The 26979-nt window shown below is 44.3% G+C and overlaps 2 protein-coding genes across 3 annotated transcripts in view; one reads left to right on the plus strand and one right to left on the minus strand.

Moving 5' to 3' along the window:
• The window catches only part of RASSF3 (Ras association domain family member 3), a 108799-nt gene extending 85076 nt beyond the window's left edge, over window positions 1–23723 (plus strand). For both annotated transcript variants that reach the window (XM_074402847.1, XM_010337275.3), the window contains exons 4-5: window positions 2465–2574; window positions 6037–23723. In XM_074402847.1, the coding sequence (XP_074258948.1) occupies window positions 2465–2574; window positions 6037–6186 (260 nt within the window). In that variant the 3' untranslated portion in view covers window positions 6187–23723. The remainder of the gene's footprint in view (window positions 1–2464; window positions 2575–6036) is intronic.
• GNS (glucosamine (N-acetyl)-6-sulfatase) overlaps window positions 21665–26979 on the minus strand; it is a 43755-nt gene continuing 38440 nt past the window's right edge. The window contains exon 14 of the mRNA XM_003926524.4: window positions 21665–25001. Coding sequence (XP_003926573.1) covers window positions 24923–25001 — 79 coding nt within the window. The 3' untranslated portion in view covers window positions 21665–24922. The remainder of the gene's footprint in view (window positions 25002–26979) is intronic.

A 26979-nucleotide genomic window follows, 5' to 3' on the forward strand; every position in this document is an offset into this window, starting at 1 on the left:
TTTTTTATCATTAAGAGGAGTGGCTTTGATTTTAATTTTCTTTAGGACACAAAAGAGTGCCTCTGTGCTTGAAGTTTTCAGTAGCACATTCCATATTTGATGTGCATTGGTACATGGAGTGGTTCGGTGGACCTGTGCTTGCTGAGACTTTGTGGATGGGAGGCACCTGTGTATCACAGCGCATTTCAGCGTACTGATGGAAATGGCCCAGCCCTGGGCTCTCCTGTTTCCTTAGCTTGTCTCACTTGCCATTACGTTGGGACATTTTGGTACTCTGTCCCCCAGAGGCTCAAAAAAGGAGTGAATAACATTTTGATCTAGGGTCTGACTAAACTTCATACCCACATTCATGGAGTAGAAACAGAATAATAAATTACTGAATGAAAACGGAATGAGATATTCCAGGTCAGGCAGTGACCAGAAATTGATACCAGTGGTGGAGAGGAGTGAATCCCTACATCCACTTTGAAATCGGGGTGTGTGTGTGTGTGTGTGTGTGTGTGTGTGTGTGTGTGTATGTGTGTGTACAATAAACTATTTAAGCTTTCTTTAGATTTTCTGGGTAAAGCCTAATGTAGCTATACAATAAACTGTATTAACCTGGACATGATAGTAGTGTTCTTCAGTTACACAGGATGCAGCCCAGCTAATTGCTGAGCATACATCTTTTTAAAAACATACCATGGGGCTAGACCTCGTGGAATACAAAGATGAACAGGCCAGGGTTCCTACCTCCAGTGGCCACAAGCTTAGTGGTGTGGGGGAAATTTATATCTACAGGGAGATTGGCACCTGCAATGCGGTGCCTCTAGAAGTGCCATCATAATGTAGAGAGGCTCGATGGCATTTTTATCTGCCAGTTTCTTTGTCTGCTCACCTAGACTTCAGCTGTACAATCTGAAAGTAATGGTGACTTGTTGAAATACCACCCCCCCCATGGCTGGCAAATCCTTCAACACTATTGGCAGTGTCAGAGAGCGGGGAGGCGGGGAGAGAGAGAGAGAGAGAGAGAGCGAGAGCGAGAGCGAGAGCGAGAGCGAGAGAGAGAGAGAGAGAGAGGTGTGTGAGTGTGTGTCTCTAGCATCAGACATACAGCTGTGCTTGAAGCTACCAGAGCTTGTATTCTGATAGCTAATTCTTAATTAATCTGTAGAGAGATTTGCTTCTAGAACTCTGATTTTATGTTCTTTGGATGGTATATTTTTGTTTTTCATTTGGTTTTTGTTTGTTTTTTGAGACAGTCTTGGCTCTGTTGCCTAGTGGTATGGTCTTGGCTCACTGTAGCCTCTGTCTCCTGGGTTCCAGCGAATCTCCTGCCTCAGCCTCCCAAGTAGCTGGGATTACAGGTGCCTACCACCATGACCAGCTAATTTTTGTATTTTTAGTAGAGACGGGGTTTCACCACGTTGGCCAGGCTGGTCTCAAACTCCTGACCTCAGACGATCTGCCTGTCGCAGCCTCCCAAAGTGCTGGAATTACAGGTGTGAGCCACCATGCCCGGCCTTGGTTTTTGTTTTTGAGACAGCGTCTTACTCTGTTGCCTAGGCTGGAGTACAATGGCACGATCATAGCTCGCTGTAACCTTGAACTCTTGGGCCCAAGTGATCCTCTTGCCTCAACCTCCTGAGGAGCTAGGACTGACTATAGGGGGGCACCATTATGCTCAGCTAATTAGAATTTTTTTTTTTTTTTTTTTTTTTTGAGACTGGGCCTTGCTATGTTGCCCTGGTTAGTCTTGAACTCTTGGCCTCAAGTGATCCTCCTGCCTCAGCCTTCCAAAGTGTTGGGATTATAGGTGCGAGCCACCATGCCTGGCCTATTTATATTGTTTTTAAAGGAGTTGTAGACCCTTTTTTAGGTTTCTTACCTTGTTTTCTTTTTTTTTTTTCTCCCATTTAAAAAAATTAATTTATTTTTTGAGATGGAGTTTTACTCTTGTTGCCCAGGCAGGAGAGCAATTGAATGATCTCGGCTAATTGCAGCCTTGCTGCCTCTGCCTCCCAGGTTCAAGCAATTCTCTTGCCTTAGCCTCCCCAGGAGCTGGGATTACAGGCGCCCACCACCATGCCCAGCTAATTTTTTGTATTTTTAGTAGAGATGGGGTTTCACCATGTTGGTCAGGCTGGTCTCAAACTCCTGCCTTCCTCAGCCTCCCAAATTGCTGGGAGTACTTGTTTTCTAAAAGGAAGAGCAGAGCTAACCATAAGCATATTTGGGGACTAATACCTATTAAAATTTGTTCTTGAAAATAATTTCTTCCTTAAGGCATAGTTTCTATTTGAAGAGAAACAGAATAGATTTCATTCCTCTGTGGGCTACTGGTGTTAAATACTGAGATGAGCTTATTGGTGACTTGGAGGCTGGGGTAAAGTGATGGTTACCTTGACCTGGAGGAGGGGATCGAATGGGGGCGTGGTCTCAGGAATGGCTGAATACTCTAACATGCTGCTTGTTCCTTACCCAGTCTACGCCTGCAAGCTCTCAGACCGGGAACATCCACTCTACCTGCGTTTGGTAGCAGGCCCCAGAACAGACACACTTAGTTTTGTTCTTCGTGAACATGAAATTGGAGAGGTAAGTTATTGTTGACTATTGCTTTAAACTATACAGAACAGCTGGCCCTACTTTATTGCGGTAGCCTAGTGACTTGGCTGTTGGTGGGGGATGGGGAGAGAGGAGAGTTGGAGGGCAGGAAGAGGAAGAGAGATTGTGAATCGTCGGAAATGAACCCAAAGTTAGCCTACGATGTTAATCTCTCACAACCTTCTATTAGTCTGTCATTTTCAGATGTGGGAGAAAATAAATATTTTTTACTTGATCTCCAATCCAGAGAGTCATTTTCACCCCTTCCAACCTCCAAAATACTCCAGTCCTGCTGAACTTTGAAAGTTGACACTTTCCATGTGTTTGCTACTAACAAAAGTCTCCAGGCTAATTCCCTTCTAAAGGGAAATAAAAGGAAATCCGATCTCTTTACCATGGAAGACATTTAGCTTTCTAGAATCTTTTTTTCCCCCTCGCCCAGTCAGTCAATTAAGAAATTATGTTTCCATGTGCATCATTTGCCATGTTGTCTCCAGGGAGGATTGTATGTAGCCAGTTCAGTAGAAGAAAGAAGGCACTTGAACCTGCCCTCCAGATCAAGTGTCAGCTCTAAATGACACTTGAGCACATCCAAGCTCCTGCCCCAGTCTTCTGTCTGGAACAGGAAGTGGTATGAAATGTCCTGCATGGTACAGTTGAGAATACGGCTTCTAGGTTAAAAGTTAGGAAAATGACTCTCTTTCCTACTCTGTTAGATGAGGCGCCTGACCTCAGGTGAATCTTCTCATCTTTTAGCCTTCAGTTTTAAAATCTGTTAAGTGGGACTAAACAGTTTACAAGGTGGCTTCTAGTCCCAATTAGAAATGTATACATGTAAGTGAAGAGAGTTTTAGGAAGACAGTGGTTTTAGATGTTTTCGAAGTTTCTTTCGATTCTGGTGTTTTGAAGCTTTTCAAGAAATTCAGACTCATTTTGGGGAGCAGGCAGGGTGCAGAAGTCTGACTTGGCTTTGCAGTTGGGCAGCATTCCTCTGCCTGCTGAAGCCAGACGCATTAGCATAGTCTAGTCAGTGTTTCATTTTTCTTGTACTTAGTGTTTTAAGTAGCAACTGGAACTACATTGGACAAGAATTTTATTCGTGTCTTATTTTATTTCAATTATAATTAGAGATAGGATCTCTTGCTACATTGCCTAAGCTGGTCTCAAACTCCTAGGCTCAAGCGATGCTCCCACCCGAGCCCCCCAAAGTGCTGGGATTACAGGTGTGAGCCACTGCACCTGGCCTTAACTTTAGTTTTGAAATTTACTTTACATTGGGTTTCTAGTGGAGTTCGTCGTCCCAGACTGCTGTACTGGATCTCTGTATGGTGTTCTTGTTTTTCAGTTATTGAAGGCAAACTGAACTGAAGGAAGAAACTTTCCATAGCTGTTAGGGGGTAGGAGGGATATTTATATGATGTCTTTCTTTTGGAGACTTCAACATTGGTGAAAGATAAAATGTTAAAAATTTTTAAATTAACAGAATATTCTAATGTAGAAGTTTTGCTCTCCTACTCCATGTTGCTCATTTTCTTTAATAACCAGCCTGAATTCATCTCCAGAAATTCTTCTACCATGGAGCCCACGTGGTTTTACTTTCTCTGTTCAGTTGTGTTTGGTTATCTTGAGCCTTTTCCCTACCCCATCCAAGAGCAATTCTTAGCCAGGATCCAGGGCCCACTTTGGGAGAATAGGATGTGTTTGGAAGAAACCTTCTAGATGATGCTAGATACACTTCTTGACATTCACTGCTTTTATTTTTTTATTTTTTATTTTTTTTTATTTTTTTTTGAGACGGAGTTTCGCTCTTGTTACCCAGGCTGGAGTGCAATGGCACGATCTCGGCTCACCGCAACCTCTGCCTCCTGGGTTCAGGCAATTCTCCTGCCTCAGCCTCCTGAGTAGCTGGGATTACAGGCACGCGCCACCATGCCCAGCTAATTTTTTGTATTTTTATTAGAGACGGGGTTTCACCATGTTGACCAGGATGGTCTCGATCTCTTGACCTCGTGATCCACCCGCCTCGGCCTCCCAAAGTGCTGGGATTACAGGCTTGAGCCACCGCACCCGGCTTTTATTTTTTTTAAATTTGTTTTATTTATTTATTTATTTATTTATTCATTCATTCTTTTTAAAGAGACTGGGTCTTGCACTGTCGCCAAGGCTGGAGTGCAGTAGTGCAGCCATGGCTCACTGCGGCCTCAAACACCTGGGCTCCAGCAGTCCTCCCACCTCAGCCTCTCGAGTAGCTGGAGTGTGCCACCACAGCCAGCTAATTTTTAAACTTTTTGTAGAGACAGGGTGTCACTATATTGCCATGGCTGGTCTTGAACTTCTGGTCTTGAACTTCTGGGCTCAAGTGATCCTCCTGCCTCAGCATCCCAAAGTGCTGGGATTATAGGCATGAGCCACCATGCCACCTAAAAGATTTTATTTTGTACCTGCTATATAAGTACTAGGTGCTGTTAGGGAAACAAGGCTCAGAGCCTCAAGGCAAGAGATAAACTCCAAATAGCAAGAAGTACGGCAGCTGTAGTGTGGGTAAGGTGCAGGTGAAATAGATACTAAGCAATTCATTGTAATTTAAAAATCTTCGTTGTGATCAGGTTCTCTGAAGCCTTCTGATACGCTTAGTCCTGGGTGGGAAGAGAGGGGAGGAAGTTGTGGAAAGCTGCTTAGAGAAAGTGGCGTTTTAGCTGAGATGGGGAGGATTAGTAGTTCGTAGCCAGGCAAAGTGGAGAAGGGTAGAACGCATGCCACTTGGGTAGAGAGTGACGCTCAGTGAGAGAGAGATGGGGCCGGAGAGTTTAGAGTCTTTCAGACTTAGCCTCAGCGACTAAGGGAAGCCACTGGATGGTTCTGAGCAGGGGAGAGTCTTGACCACATGTGCATTTTACAAAGGCTGTTCTGTTTGGGGAACAGACTGGGGAGCCTGAGAGTGGAGTGAGGAGGCCAGGTAAGAAGCTTTCCCAGTGATGCAGGAATAGATGATGGTAGCTAACACCAAGGGGCTGTAGAGAGAGAGAAAAGCAGGCTGAGTGGAGAACTGTTTGGGGGTGATGCGATTGATTACACGAGGTAAGAAAGAAGTCAGTTACAATGAAGACTCAAGGTTAATATGGAAAGAGTGTTGAGTTCTTTTTAATACTGCTGGGGGCAAATCAGGTGAGGAATGAAAGTGTCTAATAGACTTAGGGATACGGAGGTCTGTGGCTTTTAGGGAGACCGTCGTGAAGAACAGTGGGAGGAGAGGGTGGGAAGTGTTGGCTGTGAACCGAGGGCAAGTGGATGGAGTCCTTAGGCTGGCAGCACCCCAGCTCCTGCAGACCACACCTTCTGCGGCATGGTGCTGGGAGGAGGGGGCAGCTGCACCTCCAGGAGCTCCCGGTCAGCACTCCCAAGTCTGACTGAGCTTTAAACACCTGGAGTTTTTCTTCCTGTGTTTGCTGACAGTGGGAAGCCTTCAGCCTGCCAGAGCTCCAGAATTTCTTGCGCATCTTGGACAAGGAAGAAGATGAGCAGCTGCAGAACCTGAAGAAGCGCTACGCAGCCTACAGACACAAGCTGGAAGAGGCCCTCCGTGAGGTGTGGAAGCCTGATTAAAGCAGGGCTCCCTGTCCTCGAGGCCCCATGTGGGACGGACCCACAGAACAGCACCAAGAGCCTCTCTTCTCAGAGGGCTGCTGTCTTGCCCCGGTATGCTAGGGTCTTCCCCTTTTAATCTGTAGATTTTGTTCCCCAAATCTGGTCACACAGCATCCTGCACCTAGTGTCTCACGTAAGGGACTCTGCAAGCTTGTTGTTCAGCATCGCAGTGTTACCTCTTGGCAAGCTGTGAACCTGTAGCCTCATCAGGAGCATTCGAGGGTGCTTGGAAGCATGAACTCTGGGGTGTTTTTTTAAATTTTCTTTTAGTTATTTTAATTATGTGATGCTGTTAAGCTTATGGATGTGCAGATGATTTTTTAAAAAGCTTAACTAGGAGTCTATCTTTCTGAATATTTGTCCTGTTTTGAAACTACCTGTCTCTCTCTTTTTTTTTTTTTAATGTCAGAGGAATCGATCCGTGTGAATCAAAAGGCACAGGAATCTAGGAACTCTGAGGAATTTATTGTGAAGGATTTTGTTGGGGGTTGACAGAGAGGAAAGAGTAAGTTTGGAGAAGGTGTGTGGCGTGGTGGCGAGCGCTGTGGGCTGTGGAAGGTTACTTGGCTTTTCAGTTAGGTGTAGTGGAGAAAGGGGTAGTTGCTTATAAACGAGTTAAACGCATTCGGTGTTGAGATGTTAAACCCATTTTAGAATCTCTTGGTTTCCTGGTGGGTAAAATGTGGGAACAAAGCCAGAGGCAAAAGCTAGAACAGACAGAGGGACCGGAGACTCGGGCAGGTGGAGCCTGCCGTCCTGGGCAGACGTGGGCCTCACGCAGCTGGAACCGACCCGCTACTTCTGCCCCTTTGGAGTGGAAGGTCTCATTGGTGTAGCTTCACTGCATAGGCAGGACAGTCACCATTCGCTAACTCTTGTTAAGTTACATACAGTATATAGTTTCCCCCCCACAGGTGGTTTTCAAAGTGGAGATGGAATTTTGGTAGGGGTGGTTGTTTTTCCCTTGATTGTTAGCTAGGATATTTATCAAGTAAACTTTTGTGACAATCACTCCCGTCCCTTTTATTCCTCCTTTCCTTTTTCTTCCCTTTTTTCTCTCTCCCCACCCTTCTCCTTCCCTCTCCTCCCTCTCCCTCTTCTCCCTTTCTTTTCTACATTGAAATCTGTTCTTACATAATGTAGAACGGGGCTATTGAATAAAGACCCAGTCCTACCAAATCTTTTGTTCTAAAGGACAACTTGACTGTGAGTAGGAGGGCCCCAAGAAACGGAGGAACGTCCATACCCAGCTAACCACACAACAGGACTTCACTATGGAAATATTGTAACGAAAGTACATGTTATTACCAACCAAAGAAATTACAGGTGCAATAGAAGCCTTCCTTAAAACAAGCTAAATAACCTCATTTTATGCAGCAGTTTAATCTGAGAACAGAGGGAAAGGTGTGCAGTGGTTCCAGAGGGGCCTTATATTCTATTTTTAGTCTAGATATTTTTTGTTTATAAATTCCCAAGGAATTGTTAACACTTTGGTGACACCTAATGGATTCTTTTTGAAATTCCAAGGTGCTTCAGTTCTTTGCCTAAGTGAACCGTGCCTTTTATTGCATTTCTGTTCCTCTCTTGGTGGCTCTTCTGACTTTTCAGAGAATACCCATCTTGTTGGAGGCAGACTTAAGTTGTTATGCTGTGCCACACAATTTATTGAGACAATCGTATCTTCCTAAGCATTTAAGGAAAGTTGAAAAAAAAAAATAGAATTAGCAGCTATAAAATATGTATGGCACATCTTATTTAATTTTGCATGTAACTTCTCTGTAGTACATTGATGAGGTTTTAGTGACATTGTCATCTAACACTTTACCTTTATTGTTCAGGGAATGCCTTTGATTTTTATACTGGTTTTACTACTCAGACTGTGGCCTGGGTTTTAGCAGCCACCTGGTTTTTTACTTATTCATCCAAGTAAACTTACATTTTGTGAGGCATTTGTTTCTCAGATTAAGACACTGTTAGAACCTAAAATAGTAGCTGATGGGTATCTGTGAATTTTTTTTTTTTTTTTTTTTTTTTTACTTGAAGTAGATTGTCTAACTAGGCATCCTCATCTGTATTTATCCAGAACCTCGCTCACTGTCATGTGCACTACAAATTGCAATTTGGAAACTTACTGTATTGAAATTCTGTCAGTTCATGTTTCTTGAAGACTGATGTTTTTTCCCAAACACTGGTAATTGCAGCAGCATTTTTAATGTCTAAGTGAAGTAAAAAGGCCACTAAGGCCAAAGATTTTTTAAGAATCATTGTACAAATCGTTATGTTAAACTATCTAAGCTTTGCTGTAATACTGTTTTCTCTTCAATATGTGATGGTACAGGAAAGATGTTAAATGAAGGGGTCGTATTGCAGGAGAGCATTTTAAATGGCAGAAGTAAAATGTTATAATATTTATAATTTTGATGGGTTTATTTTTGTAGGGAAGATTTTTCTCCCCTAACATTGTTTCTAGAATGGCAAAATTGTTTCCATTATTAAAAATTGAAATTATTAGTTGATGTTTGTGTGTGCTTATTTATGATAATGTGCTGGATTTAAAAAGGTCACAGGAGTGGGCCGAGCTGGCAGAACACAGGGACACATGCTGGAATGCAACAGCTTTTCCTAGGTTTGGGTAGGTTATTTGTCCTCCCAGATGTCATTTGCTCTTTGCCTTATCCTCTGGGGAAAAATAACCCTAAGATCACACAGCATATTCCTATTTTATTTAAAACAATTGTTTTAATTATTGAAATATATACATTTAAAAGTATATAAAGCATGCAAAAGAGGGGAGAGGCAGAGTGAAAAAAATAAGAACATGAAAACAGTTTAAATAATTATAAAATGGATACCCCATGACCATTACTGAAATAGAACCTTGTCAGTTCTTTGCAAATCCTCTCCCTCCAGACTGGGCGCGGTGACTCAGGCCTGTAATCCCAGCACTTTGGGAGACCAAGGCAGGCAGATCACCTGAGGTCAGGAGTTTGAGACCAGCCTGACCAACATGGAGAAACTCTTTCTCTACTAAAAATACAAAATTAGCCGGGCATGGTGGCACATGCCTGTAATCCCAGCTACTTGGGAGGCTGAGTTAGCAGAATCGCTTGAACTTGGGAGTTGGAGGTTGCGGTGAGCCAAGATCGTGCCGTTGCACTCCAGTCTAGGCGAGAAGAGCAAAACTCCGTCTCTCCCTCCACCCGTGCTTGCTCTGAGGTCTCCTACCCCTGAAACAGACCGCTTCAACATAAGGTGAGTATTTGTATTTCTTTGGTCACTGTGACTGCCTTACACAGATTGGGATGGAGAGTGTCTGGGGTGGTGATGATGGGGTGGGCACCTGCACCTTGGCTTTGTGCCATGGTCTTTGCCTTCTATGTCTGCTGTTGGGAGTATTTTTACCACTACACTGCCCCCTGGAGGGGCTGATGAAATGGGAGCAAGGCTGGCAAAAGGTGGTAGAGACCTTTCAAGTACCATAGCTGCTCTATAAAAATAATCGAGATAGAAAATTATGGCTCTGTATAATTCTGCTTTTCCATTGAAATATTCAGAAGAATCAGGTTTGGGGGTTGCTTGGATTACTACCCAAGGTGCACGGAGAACGGGAATTTTTATCCCCTTTTTGTGGAGCGGGGGAGGTAGAGTCTCACTCTGTTGCCTAGGCTGGAGTGTAGTGGCATGATTTTGGCTCACTACAACCTCCACCACCACCACACCCGACTAATTTGTTTGTTTGTATTTTCAGTAGAGACGGGGTTTCTCCATGTTGGCCAGGCTGGTCTCAAACTCCTGACCTCAAGTGATCCAGCCACCTCAGCCTCCCAAAGTTCTGGGATTATAGGCAGGCCTTTTTTAAAGAAAGAGTCTTGATCTGTCACCCAGGTTGGAGTACAATGGCACAAACTTGGCTCACTGCAACCTCCACCTTCTGGGTTTGAGTGATTCTGCTGCCTCAGCCTCCTGAGTAACTGGGTTACAGGTGTGCATCACCACAGCTGGCTAATTTTGTATGTTTAGTAGAGATGGGCTTTCACCATGTTGGTCAGGCTGTTCTCAAACTCCTGACCTCAGGTGATCTGCCCGCTTTGGCCTCCCAGAGTGCCAGGATTACAGGCATGAGCCACCGCGCCCAGCCCACATGAATATTGAAACAACAATTATCAATTGGTGACAAATTCGGAGACACTGTCAGATGACCCTAATTAGATCTTTTTATTGAAAGAGGAGGGGGCAGGCACAGTGGCTCACGCCTATAATCCTAGGACTCTGGGAGGCCGAGGCAGACTGATCACTTGAGGCCAGGAGTTCAAGACCACCCTGGCCAACCTGGTGCAACCCCATCTCTACTAAAAATACAAAAATTAGCCAGGTGTGGTGGCACACGACTACAGTCCCAGCTAGGAGGCTGAGGCAGGAGAATTGCCTGGGAGGCGGGGGGCTGCAGTGAGCCATCACTGTGTCACTGCACTCCAGCCTGGGCGACAGAGCAAGACTCTGTCTCGAAAAAGAGGATGGTGGTGAAGGTCTACACTCTAATAGCCAATGCCAGCAAAGTACTTACCATGTGCTAGGCATTCTTCTAAAATGCTTAGTTTGTATTAACTCATTTCCTTCCCCATGACATCACCGCACTGTTTCTTCATATCCCTTTCTTTTACAGATGTGGAAACAGACATGTTGAGGTTTAGCAGCTTGCTCCAGACCACTGTGTGAGAGAGTGGCATACCGGGGAACCGCCCCCTCCACCCCACTGCCACTGCATTTCTCTACTATCTTTTTCTGTAAGTGCTCTCTAGTTCCTCAGCTAAATTGCCTACTGAGTAAAGGAGCAAAAGTCTGTTAAATTGCCTCTAATGGGCACTTCACCCAAAAGCATAACTGTTTTGGTGCCATTGGGTTTGTTGATGTCATTGTGTTTTTATCCAATTTGGTTCATTTACCATTTCATTTAGGTGATTATACTAAGTCACATAGGATAAAATGCTGACCTGTGTTTTCTTTTTGTTTTTATTTTTTGAGATGGGGTCTCGCCTTGTCACCCAGGCTGGAGTACAGTGGCACAATCACGACTCACTGCAGCCTTAACTTCCTGGGGTTAAGAGATCCTTCCGTCTCAGCCTCTGAAGTAGCTGGGACTGCAGGTGCCTGCCACCACATCCAGCTAAATTTCATCTTTACAAAAATGAAAAAGAAAATTTAGCTGGATGTGGAAAGTCAGGCTATATTACCCGTGTTGGTCTCAAACTCCTGGGCTTAAGTGATCTTCCTGCTTTAGCCTCCCGAAGTGCGGGGGATTAGAGCCACCATGCCCAGCCCAGACCTGTGTTTTCATTTAAAGGTTCTGTTGCATGGGGGAACGACAGGGCGGGTAACCAAACCTAGTGGTCTCACTGCAATTGGTAAGACAATTCTTCTGGAACCACCAGAAGAACAGCTTCAGTACTTCAGAGTACTATAGGAACCACGAAACTTGAGCAAAAGTTTGACTCGAAACCATCTCCCCAAACAAAGTTCATCCTCTGCAAAGGGACACATGTAGATAAGTAGTCAGAAGTCCAAAGTATACCCTCGTGTGGTGTGAATCACTACTTAATTGAATGTACAAGAAAGAAGTTTTGTATAAGGATAAAGGTTGGTGTGGCGAAGGCTGGAACAGGAGGGAATGGGAACTAGCAGGGTTATATACTAACGACTTCTGAAGCTAAATCTATTCCATCTGCAGGGTTGGATCAGGGTTTGGGTTCTTGGTTTTTTGTGGGTTCTTTTCGCCTGTTGGTTTTGCTTGCTTTTTTTTTTTGACAAATCTTTCCCTATTTTAGGAGATGACAAAAGCAGGGTAGAGGACAGACCCCTTTGATCTTAAATAGTCGTTTCCAGAGGACAATTATGGTTCTCACATGTTTGGCTGAGGCTGTAGTTGGCAGCAAGTAAACTCCAAAACCTCCTCTCCTTCCTGTTTCTGAGAAATGTGAGCACCTTTAAATATTACTTACACACAAACAACAAAACATCTCTTTGTAAACTTCAAAAGAAGTTGGAATTTGACTTTGTTTCTGGGAGGGAGTTGTTTCAATCAGGAGTGTTCATTCTGATCACAATGCGTCTTGGTTGCTAAGGGCATCTGTCTGGTTTGTGTTTGCTGGCATATGTACTGCGGGCTGTTGAGCCACTCTTGGTGGGATTCATTAAGCCCTCTGTGGTTCCTGCCTCTCAAGTGGCTTTCTAGGGGGCTCTGCTCTAGAGGGCTTTTCCATTGACAGGTGCAATAAAATTTGTTGAAATTCTAAAAATTCTGAAGCAGCAAACTTTAGTGCCTTGCCAAAACTAAGAATTCTTTAATTACTGCTCTTGGAGGCAGGAAGGCAACAGCTCATATTCAAGCCTCATTATGGCTGGGTGCGGTGGCTCACACCTGTAATCCCAGCACGTTGGAAGGCCGAGGCAGGCGGATCACGAGGTCAGGAGTTTGTGAAGCCCCATCTCTACTAAAAATACAAAAACTAGCTGGGCGTGGTGGCACGCGCCTGTAATCCCAGGAGGGATAAATCCCAGCTACTCAGGAGGCTGAGGCAGGAGAATCGCTTGAACCTGCGAGGCGGAAGTTGCAGTGAGCCGAGATCACGCCACTACACTCCAGCATGGGCCACAGAGTGAGACTCCGTTTCAAAAAAAAATTTCAAACCTTTTACTCAGAACTGTAAATGGTGCCTTCAGATTCTTTTAAAGATGGTGAACATTTCATATGTGATCTTTGCAAGGAAAACATTCTTAGTCAATTTTGTTTAGGTCTGATTGAGGATATCAAGGCCTTATCAATAAAAGATGTTTGAGCAGGTAAGGGTAACCATAGAAATTGAGGAACATGAGGACCAGTTTTCAGAAAACTTCCAGTTCTTTTTTTTTTTTTTTTTTTTTGAGACAGTCTTGCTCCGTCACCCAGGCTGAAGTGCAGTGGCTCAGCCTTGGCTCACTGCATCCTCCGCCTCCCAGGTTCAAGCAATTCTCCTGTCTTAGCCTCCTGAGTAGCTGGGATTGCAGGTACCTGCCACCACACCCAGCTAATTTTTGTATTTTTAGTAGAGACAGGGTTTCACCATGTTGGCCAGCCTAGTCTTGAACTGCTAAGCTCAGGTGATCTACCTGCCTTGGCCTCCCAAAGTGCTTGGATTACAGGCGTGAGCCACCATGCCCGGCCATCAGAAAACTTCAAGTTCTATCACCTTTATCTAGATACAATTTATTTATTTTATTTTTACTTTTTTTTGGAGGAGTCTCACTCTGTCGCCCAGGCTGGAGTGCAGTGGCGCAATCTTGGCTCACTGCAACCTCTGCCTCCCCAGGTTCAAGCAATTCTGCTGTCTCAGCCTTCTGAATAGATGGGACTACAGGCACCCACTACCACGCCCGGCTAATTTTTGTATTTTTAGTAGAGACGGGGTTTCATTGTGTTAGCCAGGATAGTCTTGAACTTCTCACCTTGTGATCCACCCACCTCAGCCTCCCATAGTGCTGGGAATACAGGCGTGAGCCACTGCACTCAGCCTACCTAGATACAGTTTTTATAGGAGTTTGTGTGTGCTGGGGAAGGAAGTGGGCTTTAAACAGTTAGGGTGTAGTGGTGTCGGGAAGACAGAAACAACGTTCATGTCTCCTTTGTCATGGAAAGTTTTGAAGGTAGTTAGGAAAAGACAGCCTTGGCCGGTGTGGTAGCTCCCACCTGTAATCCCAACACTTTGGGAGGCTCAGGCGGGAGGATCAATTGAGGTCAGAAGTTCTAGACTAGCTGGGTCAACATGGCAAAACTCCATCTCTACTAAAAATACAAAAATTAGCCGGATGCGGTGGCACATGCCTGTAGTCCCAGCTACTCAAGAGACAGGCAGGAGAATCACTTCAACCTGGAAGGTGAAGGTTGCAGTGAGCCGAGAGTGAGTGTCACCTGGACAGAGCAAGACTCTGTCTCCACCCAAAAAAAAATTACAGTGGCAATTGCTCTGCATCAAACCTATTTTTTTCCCTTGTAAAATGGAGAGGGCATCACCTGTTTGCTTACCTCATAGGGCTGCTGTGAGGACCAAATAAGACTGGGAATGCGCAAGTACCTTGTACATTGTAGTTCCTGGTATGGCATGAGATGGTATTATTTTCCAACTCTTTGTTCCTACAGTAATGTGGCTGCTTCACTACTGGGCCAATGATAGATGCTTATCTATCATTCTAGAAGCATCATGGGTGCCAGTTTTCTAAGCAGAAAAGGATTTTTTTGTTTAGTTTTGTTTTAAAAATTCATGCTAAGGGAAGGAAATGTAGTTAAAAGCAAAACGTTCAAGATTCTTAGGGTGATCGGTAGGCCAGATCATTTAGTGCCTTGCCTTGTGCTTCCTATAAATAAAAGTCACAAAGCGTTCTTTCTTCCTTGACAAGTTAGAGCCCAAATGCTCAGAGTAGCTGGGACCGGGGATGCCCATGTTTTCATATCCACGTAAGGCACAGAGCGAGGCTGCGTGATCCAAACCAGACGGCTGTGTGTTACAGGGGCTTTGACCTTTTTGTTTCTAGTCCATGTTTTGAGGCACGTAAATTCTCCCCTAGATAGTAATCTCCTTGGAGACTAGACCATATCTTCAGCTCACTTTGCATCTCTCTTAGCTGCAGGGCACAGCATTCATGGGACTGAATGTTTCGGACATGTCTGGAAACAGCCAGTTGGGCAGCTTTGGGACAGTAAGATGCTCCTCTACAGAGAGACCCCTAGCTGCAGCTTGCTGCCGCTCCTTATGCAGGCAGTGCTCACCTTTGGCTGAACTCTTAAACAGGACCTTTGATGGTATTTCAGGACGAAGGAGAGGGGCCAGGATGATTGCAGGTAAGAGTATTGTTATCCCCTGCTGTGCAGAGGACCAGATGTGGCATCATGGGCTTCATCCTCTGTGGGAGCATTGATAGGGTGGCTTTAGGCTGAAGTCTGCCCTGATAGATGACAAAATGAGTAGTCACTCGCTTTAGACTGCTGGAAGGAACCTGGGTTGTCGTGTTGATCTCAGGCCTAGGAAGCGTGCTGCTCACCTAATCTGGGAGATGCTGAAAAGGGACTGGGCGGAAACGTACACACAGCAGTCCCTTTCTTAGGGACTTAGGTGGGAACACAGTCAATTGTGCATCTGAGCTACTTTCCCAGCGTAGGGAGGGGACAAGGGAGAAGTGACTGACGATCTTGATTTGGACAACAGGTGCCTTGGAAACCCAGCCAGAATCTTGGTGTGTTGCAGCTGCTGAGGGGCCGCTCTCCCGAGCTGCGACTCTCCCTTGCACCAGCGTTTGGGAGTTACAGAGGCCCACTAGAGAGAAGGCTTTGGACTTGTGACTGGAGCCTGCCAGCCAAGAGTCCATTAAAATATTTTCCAACATGTGCTGAGAACATTTTAGCAACCATTCCAACAAAGAAGCTTCCACTTGGTTTTAGTAACAATAGCTGGGAACCAGTGTTTATTTCTGTAATTACAGTATGTAACATACATGTTTTCCCCCACTTTGGAGACAATCTGAGCCTCTACCACTAAACAGCTCTAACCTAACCTATAGTAAAAAGGGCTCCCTGCTCAGTGCACCTGAAGCCAATAACATCACACCGGGTTTTTTGTTTTTGAGAAAAGCTTTATAATATATGTAAGTTGACTCACAAGGAGATAGGAATGTCAAGCTCAAATATTTCTCCTTGTGCTGTCTTTAAGGCAGGCAGTAATTTTATTTGAAAAGATTAGACAGGCATGGTGGCACATGCCTGTAGCATGCCTCTAGTCCCAGCTGCTTGGGAGGCTGAAGCAGGAGGATCATTTGAGCCCAGGTGCCATTGCACTCCAGCCTAGGAGACAGACTGAGACCCTGTCTCCAAAAAAAGAAAAATAAGAAAAAAGATTTAGTCTGGGTACCATGGCTTACGCCTGTAATCCCAGCACTTTGGGAGACTGAGGTGGGAAATCACTTGAGACCAGGAGTTTGAGACAAACGGGCAACATAGTGAGATCCCCTCCATCTCTACATGGTGCCACATGCCTGTAGTCCCAGCTGCTTGGGAGGCTTAGGCAGGATTGCTGGTGGCTGAGGCTGCAGTGAGCCATGATCACAACACTGTACTCCAGTCTAGGCAACATAGCAAGCCCATGTCTCAAACTACCTCTGGAAAACATAGAGTCCCATTTCCACAAAAATGTAAAGGAGTTTGCGGGTGGATACTGGGATTAGCAGGTGCTTGGTGAAAGGAAAAGGGAGATCTGAAACTCCTTGGGCACATGTAGTTATTTCTTTATGCAAACTCATGGGTCACAGGTGCAAATCTGGGGAGTTTGTATGAAATATACAGTGGAAATTCAGGCTGTGACATCAGCAGACTCATTCTATGCAAAATCTGATGAGCTAGTTTTCTTTTAAAATCTGCTATCCTGTAGATTCAAGAATTTTTGTTACTATTTTTTAATCCTTTGGGGGGACAGTTTTAGCTTAAAAAAATTTTATTATACTTTAAGTTCTGGGGTACATGTGCAGAACATGCAGGTTTGTTACATAGGTATATACTTGCCATGGTGGTTTGCTGCAGCTATCACCCCATCATCCACATTAGGTATTTCTCCTAATGCTGTCCCTCCCCTACCCCCACCCCGATAGGCCCCAGTGTGTGATGTTCCGCTCCCTGTGTCCATGTGTTCTCATTGTTCAACACTCACTTATGAGTAAGAACATGAGGTGTTTGGTTTTCTGTTCCTGTGTTAGTTTGCTGAGAATGATGGTTTCCAGCTTTACCCATGTCCCTGCAAAGCACATGAATTCATCCTTTTTTATGACTGCATAGTATTCCGTGGTGTATATGTGCCATCTTCTTTATCGAGTCTATAACTGATGGGCATTTCGGTTGGTTCCAACTCTTTGCTCCTGTGAACAATGCTGCAATAAACATACATGTGCATGTGTCTTTATAGTAGAATGACTTATAATCCTTTAGGTATATACCCATTAATGGGATTGCTGGGTCAAAGGTATTTCTAGTTCTATATCCCTGAGGAATTGCCACACTGTCTTCCACAATGGTTGAACTAATTTACACTCCCACCAACCGGGTAAAAGTGTTCCTATTTTTCCACATCCTCTCCAGCATCTGTTGTCTCCTGATTTTTTTATGATCACCATTCTAACTGGCACGAGATGGTATCTTACTGTGGTTTTGATTTGCATTTCTGTAATGACTGGTGAAGATGAATTTTTCGTAAGTTTGTTGACTACATAAATGTTTTCTTTCAAGAAATGTCTGTTCATATCCTTTGCCCAGTTTTTGAGGGGTTTTTTTTGGTAAATTTAAATTATTTGTAGATTCTGGATATTAGCGCTTTGTCAGATGGGTGCATTGCAAAAATTTCCCATTCTGTTGGTTGCCGGTTCACTCTAATGATAGTTTATTTTGCTGTGCAGAAGCTCTGAAGTTTCATTAGATCCCATTTGTCTATGTTGGCATTTGTTGCCATTGCTTTTTGTGTTTTAGTCATGAAGTCCTTGCCCATGCTTATGTCCTGAATGGTATTGCCTACGTTTTCTTCTAGGGTTTTTATGGTGTTAGGTCTTATGTTTAAATCTTTGATTCCTCTGAAGTTAATTTTTGTATAAGACGTAAGGAAGGGATCCAGTTTCAGCTTTCTACATATGGCTAGCCAGTTTTCCCAACACCATTTACTAAATAGGGAATCCTTTCCCCATTGCTTGTTTTTGTCAGGTTTGTTAAAGATCAGATGATGTAGATGTGTGGTGTTATTTCTGAGGCTGCAGGTTAAGATGACATATACGGGTATCAGTCTCACCAGAAGGTGATCATGAACTTTCTCTCAAAGACCAAGATTTAGAACCGTCATCTACTTTACTGTACTCCAGGAGCTAGTTCCCATGTCCCACACTTAAATCTTGTCTGATTCAGTGATTCCTAGCCTATCAGTGGAGAGCTCAGCACCATGCTTTCACCTTGTCTCCTTTGGGCACTTTGGTTGTCAGCTCTCGGCATCAGCAGACTTTAGTGTACACATATGACCAGCCTTTTATATCCGCTGGGGGTGGCTGGGCACAGTGGTTCATGCCTATTATCCCAGCATTTTAGGAGACCAACGCAGGTGGATCCCTTGAGCCCAGGAGTTCAAGACCAGCCTGGGCAACATGGCAAATCCCCATCTCTTCAAGAAATACAAAAATTACCCGGGCAGGTGGTGTCTGCCTATAGTCTCAGCTACTTGGGAGGCTGAGATGGGAGGATCAGTTAAGCCCGGGAGACGGCGGTTGTGGTGAGCCAAGATAGGGCCACTGCATCATGCCTGGGCAACAGAGCGAGACCCTGTCTCAAAAAATAAATCCACTGGTGGTAGATGAAGATGATGAAACAAACGCTGCTTCTGTAGGGAATTTGGTTTTACAGGGCGGGGTCTAGTTTCAGTGGGAATAGCTGGGATAAATTACAAAAAAATGGATCTAATGGAGTCTGTATTTCTCTTCACTCTGCATCTCTGCAAGTGAATTCTCCTTCTCCTTGCTGACGGCATGACTGTGATATAATCAAATTTCCAATGTTTAGGATGGTAATTTAGTGATTTTATGGGTGTTCTGTACCATCTTGGTTTTCTATTAATATTTGGACAGTGATCACAGGGGCTCTCCTTTCTCTTTCACCTTTCTCTAGTACTTAGACAAAGGCCAGAGGAGGTAGCTCAAAACTAAGTCTGACCTGATGCTTAACCTTGTTATCCTTTCCCTTTCCATTGGGTCTTGATGTCTTGTCTTGAAATCTGGAAGCCCAGTGCACTTCTCTCATGTTTCTTGGTCTTAGGTACCAGGTTAAAAAGAAAATCTTAGCCGGGCGCGGTGGCTCAAGCCTGTAATCCCAGCACTTTGGGAGGCCGAGGCGGGTGGATCACGAGGTCGAGAGATCGAGACCATCCTGGTCAACATGGTGAAACCCCGTCTCTACTAAAAATACAAAAAATTAGCTGGGCATGGTGGCACGTGCCTGTAATCCCAGCTACTTAGGAGGCTGAGGCAGGAGAATTGCCTGAGCCCGGGAGGCGGAGGTTGCGGTGAGCCGAGATCGTGCCATTGCACTCCAGCCTGGGTAACAAGAGCGAAACTCCGTCTCAAAAAAAAAAAAAAAAAAAAAAGAAAAAATCTTATTTAAGCATTTTGGTCTACAATTGCTATTCTTGGCCTGATCTAGCATTCTAGCCTGTCTGGAAGAGGAAGGAGAAACATCCAGCCAGGTGATTCCCTGCTACTGAACGGCTGACAGCTGTTGGGAGAGGCAATCCACTATGAACCCCAAGCACGCTTGCACCTCCTTGCTTTGCATGCCAAGAATGCAAGGTCCTGCGTTTTTTTTGTTTTGTTTTTTTTTTTTTAAGATGGAGTTTTGCTCTTGTCACCCAGGCTGGAGTGCAATGGTGTGATCTTGGCTTACTGCAACCTCCATCTCCTGGTTTCAAGTGCTTCTCCTGCGTCAGCCTCCCAGGTAGCTGAGATTACAGGTGCACGCCACCATGCCCAGCTAATTTTTATATTTTTGGTAGAGATGGGGTTTCACCAAGTTGCCCAGGCTGGTCTCCAGCTCCTGACCTCAGGTGATCTGCCTACCTCAGCCTCCCAAAGTGCTGGAATTACAGGCATGAGCCACAATGTCCGGCCTCCTGATCACTTTTTATGCTGGCCATTCCTTAGGGTTGTCTGTAGTGAGCAGCTTCAGAGATAAGTCAATGTCTTTTTCTCGAACAAAGAGCAGCCTCACTTAGTGCTTGCTATAAAACAGCAGGCTTGGCCGGGTGCAGTGGCTCATACCTCCGGCACTTAGGGAGGCTGAGGCTGAGACAGGCAGCTCGCTTCAGGTCAGGAGTTTGAGACTAGCCTGGCCAACATGGTGAAGCCCTGTCTTTATTAAAAATACAAAAATTAGCCAGGTGTGGTTGTGTGTACCTGTAATCCCAACTACTCAGGAGGCTGAGGCATGAGAATTGCTTGAACCTGGGAGGCGGAGGTTGCAGTGAGCCGAGATCGCACCACTTCACTCCAGCCTGGACGAAGGCTCCCCAAGCCCAGCATCTTTTTTCCTCTAACAAAACCCACTTCATGTGCAGGCATCTGTCTGGGCCCTCTGCATTGTACCTGTAGGGCTTGCTGTGCTGTAATTAAGTCCTGTGTCTTTATCCTAGGAGTCTCATGAAATAACAGACCTACTTAATTAGCTTGCAAGAAGGGTATAAATCCCAGGTGATGATAAATAACCTTAAAATTAACCTTAAAATTGTGATATAGCCAAGTCACCTGCTTTTCATTTTTAAAATTTAAATACTTTTTATGGTGACAGTCTTGCTATGTTGCCCAGGCTGGTCTTGAACTCCAGAGATCAAGCATTCTTCCCGCCTCGGCCTCTCAAAGTGCTGAGATTAAAGGTGTGAGCCATTGCCTCCTGGCCCAAATCACCCAGTTTTCTGATAGTAATCTGACAATTTTATGTCTAACACTTTTCTATGTGGTCTTCAGAACTGCCAAGATATGAGGCAACCTACAAGGTCTAGGGGTTGGCAAATTATGTCCTTGTTTTTGTAAATAAAGTTTTATTGGAACACAGCCACACAATCACTTATGTATTATCTATGGCTACTTTTGTGTTATAACAGCAGAGGTAAACAGCTGTGACAGAGACCACATGGCCTGGAAGCATACAATACTGGCTGTCTATCCTTTTAAAAAGTTTACTGACCCCATAAGAAGTCATTCCTCATCTTGGGCAGTGGACCACATGGCAAAGCATCTTTGAAGGTAAGCTTAGTCTGTTTGAAAGCCAGCCAAGACCAGACTTTTTCTTCAAAGCTGTAAATGAATAAAGATTTATCAGGAATTTTTTTTTTTTTTTTTTTTTTTTTTTTGCGATGGAGTCTTACTCTGTCACCCAGGCTGGAGTGCAGTGGCTCAGTCTCTGCTCATTGCCACCTCTGCCTCCCAAGATCAAGCGATTCTCCTGCCTCAGCCTCCAGAGTATCTGGGATTATAGGTGTATGCCATCATGCCTGGCTAATTTTTGGGGTTTTTAGTAGAGACGGGGTTTCACTGTGTTAGCCAGGATAGTCTTGCTCTCTTGACCTCATGATCTACCCACCTTGGCCTCCCAAAGTGCTTGGATTATAGGCGTCAGCCACCACACCCGGTCTATCAGGATATATTTTCTACATGGTACTTCATTCAGGGGTTATCAGTCAGTAGGGGCCATGTATGTAAGAGCTTATACAGGTAAAGACTATAGGGTCTGACTAGAAAACAGCCCATTTCCAGTACTAGGTGAGTGATTAAAACAAACTGTATCAGAAGAAAGCATCTTGTCAAAATTACTACTTGTGAACTAAAACAAAGGACACATTCCCACTAGAAAGGAAATAAATTTTAATTCATTGAAAAGTGCAGCAGTGAACAGGGTCCTTTTGAAGGGCACTTTCTAAGTCAAATGACTGAGATGACACAGACAAAGGGCAGAATAAGGAACAGAGGATGCAAACACAGGAAGTTACAAAATTCAGAGGGATTTAAATGGTGGTAAAACTCAACCCAACTCTACCCATCTAATTCCATTGGTGGATCAGTTGAAATAACTTTTGCTTTCTTTAGTATGAATCCTGGAACAACTTTCCTTTAAAAAGAGCACTAAACCTTAGACACTTAAGAACAGTTCTCATAGAATAAGGTGAAACTTCCATGGCTGTCATTTTTTTGTACAAGAGCCCTAGTGTTTGTTGTCAATTAAAATGTGTTTGCAGGCCAGGCACAGTGGCTCACACCTGTAATCCCAGCATTTTGGGAGGCCAAGGCAGGTGGATCACCTGAGGTCAGGAGTTCAACCAGCCTGGTCAACATCGTGAAACCCCATCTCTACTAAAAATAGAAAAATTGGCTGGGTGTGGTGGTAGGCGCCTATAATCTCAGCTACTTGGGAGGCTGAGGCAGGAGAACTGCTGGAACCCAGGAGGTGGAATTGGCAGTGAGCTGAGATCGCTCCACTGCATTCCAGCCCGGGTGACTACAGCGAGACTCCGTCTCAAAAAAGTGTAACAGCACCAAATGTCAAATTCAAAGATGCTCAAAAGGTGTTATCTACTTTGTATGTGAGGGAGAGCTTTGTAACAGGAAATTGTATAAGGCAGACTATTCATTCCTAAGGCCTCTGTTGATTCCCAGTGTTTATATGGTCTCTACTCCAAAGGGCACCAACATGGACCTCACCTTCTTAACATGAAAAATCAAAATCTAATGAATACAAATAAAAGAAAGCAAGCTTCTTGCAGTGGGTCCCTTAAATACTATGAAAACATCAGTGCATTCTGTAGTCTGTTTGTTAGGCTATAAACTGAGGTCTCTATGAAAGATGATTTTAGCATAGATTCAGAATGAAGCCAGTCCAAGAAAAAAACTAAAACTGGAAGCTATTTGAAGGCTAGATAGGAAATACACCAAAACTAGAAGAGTATAGAAGACAGGGCCACACCACATCCCACCACTGAAGCACACCCAGTGAACTGAACGTAACAGCAGTATGGCAGAGGTGCTATCAGCAGCTGACTGTGTCACTCTGATGGCTTCTGCTCTCAGGAACCAGCATAAAACTGAGTAAGATGACATCACAGTCCAAGGCCTGGTAAGAGTTGGTTTCTTTTTATTTGGAAATAACTGTGGTCAACTTTCATTAATGTGGAAGTTGACTGATAATGTTAAGAATCAAAGTGAAAAAGCTGAAACCCATATTCAACAATGTAGTATACTTTTAGTTACAACATTTTTTTGAATTTCCTTCTGTAAAACATTCACAGCAGGGGTGTTCATTTCACTTGCCTAAGTATCACCACAGTTGCTGGGATCATGTGAGGTAAAGTAATAAATCCAATGGCTGTTAACCCAACATGACTATCTGCAATTCTGATAGAAAAGCTACCTTCAGCCATGTCTTAGCAAATGCTTAAAGCTGGACAGAAGACTTTAAATAAAGCTAAAATCGCTTATCGCCTGAGTTGAGTAAGTTACAAACCACAGCTCTTCCTCCTTCCCTGCTGTCTCACCACAAATGAGCCTTCTTGTGAAGAAAACATTAGAAATGGAATTGGTTTTTGAGCCAAGAAACCTAAAAATTTAGGTATTCTCGGCCAGGTGGGTGGATCATGAGGTCAGGAGTTTGAGACTAGCCTGGCCAACATGGTGAAACCTCGTCCCTACTGAAAATGCAAAAAATTAGCTGGTGCGGTGGTGGGTGCCTGCAATTCCAGCTACTCAGGAGGCTGAAGCAGGAGAGTCCCTTGAACCCAGGAGGCTGAGGGTGCAGTGAGCTGAAATCGCCGCACTACACTCCAGCCTGGGTAACACAGCAAGACTGTCCACCCCTCCTCCCTGCAAAAAAAAAAAAAAAAAAGTAAAATTAAAAAAAGTTTAGGTGTTCTCAACAGTGAAGAAACCTAAATAGATGTGATTTTGACAGGGGAATACTGAATGGGGCCCTAATCACACAAGACTCCCAAAACTTAGGAAGAACCCATCTAAAAGGGAGAAGGTAGGGTAAAGTAGTTGATACTACACATCAACTACAAGACAATTTTCCATCTTAAATGAACAGAATGACAGAAAAATGCAGAGACAGTCAATGACTTCATGCATGCAACTGAAACTCAAGCTGTCTGCTAGACAGACACTTCCTTTATCCCAGGTACAGCCCTTCCACCAGTCTGTTCAAGAGCACTGTCTTCAGAAGGCCTTCAGAAGACACAACCTTCACCAACTCTTGGCAGTTCTTCCCTGGTGATGTTCCTACACTTTACTTTTCAGACCCCAGAGGGGAGTCTCAAGAGAAGAGACCTTTCCTCAGTCCTTCCGGTGTTAACAGGCACTCCCTGTGGTTGGCAGCCACTGGAAAGTAGATGGCTATCACCTTCAGGAGCTACCTGGAACTGGCCTTTATCACAAGCTTGCTGCTCTAAGTCAATGCAGCACCAGGCTAGAATTGCCACCCCCCTCCCCCCCAAAAAAATGAACAGAGCTTGGGTAACATGTTTTGAATTTGCAACCTTACCACACTGTGATGGACATCATAAAAAATATATCTCTGCTTATCTATCAACAATGGTACTTGTTCTTGGGTGATTCAGCTCTGATGGTTGCTCTTCAAGCCATGTGATGTTAGTATTTTTGATAGTGAAGTGCTCAATCTGAATGCTACACAGGTCATTCGATTTTAGGTCAAGCTATATCAAAACATAGGGGAGTGTGTGTGTGTCTGTGTGTGTGTGTCCTAAAGTACTGCCATTTATCTGAATGGATTTACAAATTCAGACTTTAACCACATGGGGAATAATCAAGAATTGTGGCCCCAGGACAGGAAGAATATGGTGAGAACAAATACCTCAGAGTGCCCTTATCAGCTGAAGAAGAGACCAGAGATGACCACTCCTGACACACGGGCAGAGTTCACAGTTGAACGCATTGCACGAGGAAGTCAGCCAATGGGGTTGCTGTTTCAAACAGGACTGAAAGCCAGTCCAGAAATTCTTCCAGGTGTGGTCTTGAAGACTAGCTACAGACACCTACTACGATCACTTCATCAGAAAGAGGCGTGCAGGGATCCAACTGAAGAGGCTGTGTGAGGTCGCTACAGAAGATGTTTCGAAAATCTTCGTGTCCTGACACTGCCATGATTGCTGAACATGAGACGAGGGTCAAACCTGTATCTGGGGAGGAAACACCAACTGTAACATTAACTCTCGCTAGCTTCTCACTCAGAATATTATTCAGTGGAAAGGACAGCAGGAAGGGATGTTAAAGAAATCACTAGAAGGGACTCGAGTGAGAAAGTCTATGGTATAAAACAGCACTCGACAGTTCAGAAGGTTTCCATCCCCAGTCAGCACACAGTCACACAGTGCAACTCAAGAGGAGAAAAACAAGTAGGTTAGTCTTGAAAGGTGTCAGAAGGCAGCAAGATTTTTTTTTTTTCTTTTGCGGGAGTAGGGGTGGATCAACTGCTGCACTATTAGAGTGCTTGTGTTCAAGTCACCCTTATTTAATAATGACTCCAAACCACAAGAGTAGTGGTGCTGGCAATTCAGAAATGCCAAAGAGGAGCCATAAAGTGTGTCTTTAGGTGAAAAAGTGAATGCTCTTGACTTAAGAAAAAAATTGTACAGCAGGACTGCTAAGATCTACAGCGAGACTGCTAAGACCTATAGCAGCTCACCATGAGCATTAATCATTTTTGGTGGGGCGCTGGCATGGGGATGGAGTCACAGTCTGTAGCCCAGGCTGGAGTGCAGTGGTACAATCTCAGCTCACTGCAACCTCCACCTCCCTGCCTTAGCCTCCCAAGTAGCTGGGACCATCAGTGTGTACCACTACACCTGGCTAATTTTTGTATTAATTTTTTTTTTTTGGTAGAGACAGGGTTTCACCATGTTGTCCAGGCTGGTCTAGAACTCCTGGGCTCATGTGATTTTCCTTTGGTCTCCCGAAGTGCTGGGATTACAAGTGCGAGCCACAGCACCTGGCTAAGAATGAATCTTCTATCTGTGAAATCATGAAGAAGGAAAAAAGAATTCATGCTAGTTTTGCTGCCACACCTTAAACTGCAAAAGTTAGGGCCATAGTACGTGACAGAAGTTTAGTTAAGATGGAAAAGGCATAAAATTTGTAGGCAGAAGACATGAACAGAACCATCTTCTGACTGATTGGCGACTGGGCCTGGTACTGTCCTTGGAATAGATCCTCTGTGGATAAGCGGGGACTACTGCCTTTTAGAACAGCAACTGACCACGTATTTTGTAAAGGGCCAGGTAATAAATGTTTAGGGTATGGGAGCCATCCAGTCTCTGTCCTGCCCATTCTCCTTTGCTGCTGAAGCACACAAGCAGCCAAAACCAGGTAAATGAGTATGTGAGACTCTGTTCCAGCAGGTGGGACTAGACTGGGCTCACAGGATCTGGTCTGATGACCCCACCATGGAGGACTCAATAGGCCCAACTGTTTGATAGGAAAAGCATAATCATGGCTAAGGAATTTAAAACAGAAAATCAGGTAAAGTTTAAGTAGTTCAGGCTAACATCAGCAAAGCCAGCATCTAGAACTTTAGTTATAACCTTCTAAAATGTGAGCAAGACAATTTGTTGCAGTTAAAAACCACACAAAACTTGCTTAGGAAATAGACAATGTATTCAGTTCCTTAAAGGGCAGCCCTTGGGCAAATCACAACTCCAAGCTCAATTTCCTCATTTGAAATTTACCTGTTTGGGCTCTAAGGGCTGTATGGAACTTGAATGAATTCTAACACTTACAGCCAGATGTTCAGAAGAAACAGACAACTGGCTGCATTTACCTTGTACTGGCCAACCAGATGCCAGCCTGGCAGGTCCATGTCCTAGCAGTGGGGTGGTCAGGGACTGTTTGGCCACACATCATCATCTAAGAGATGCAGTCCCTTGACCCTCCATTTAAAATTTAGTCAGATGTTGGCTTTAAGTTTCCAGAGTCAGCCAAAGAGTATATGGTTAAAAAGCATTCACTGCTGTAGACATCTAACTTAGTATGGTTTAAAAGAACATTCTGAGCTAAGTAACTGTTGGAAATTGCGAAGTCAGCACATGGAAACTGGAAGTCTTGTGTTTTTTATTTTAGGGAATCAACTTCCTATTTCAGGTAACTGGTACCAAGCTAGGA

This window comes from Saimiri boliviensis, chromosome 7 (assembly GCF_048565385.1).
Source record: "Saimiri boliviensis isolate mSaiBol1 chromosome 7, mSaiBol1.pri, whole genome shotgun sequence".
NCBI lineage: Eukaryota > Metazoa > Chordata > Mammalia > Primates > Cebidae > Saimiri > Saimiri boliviensis.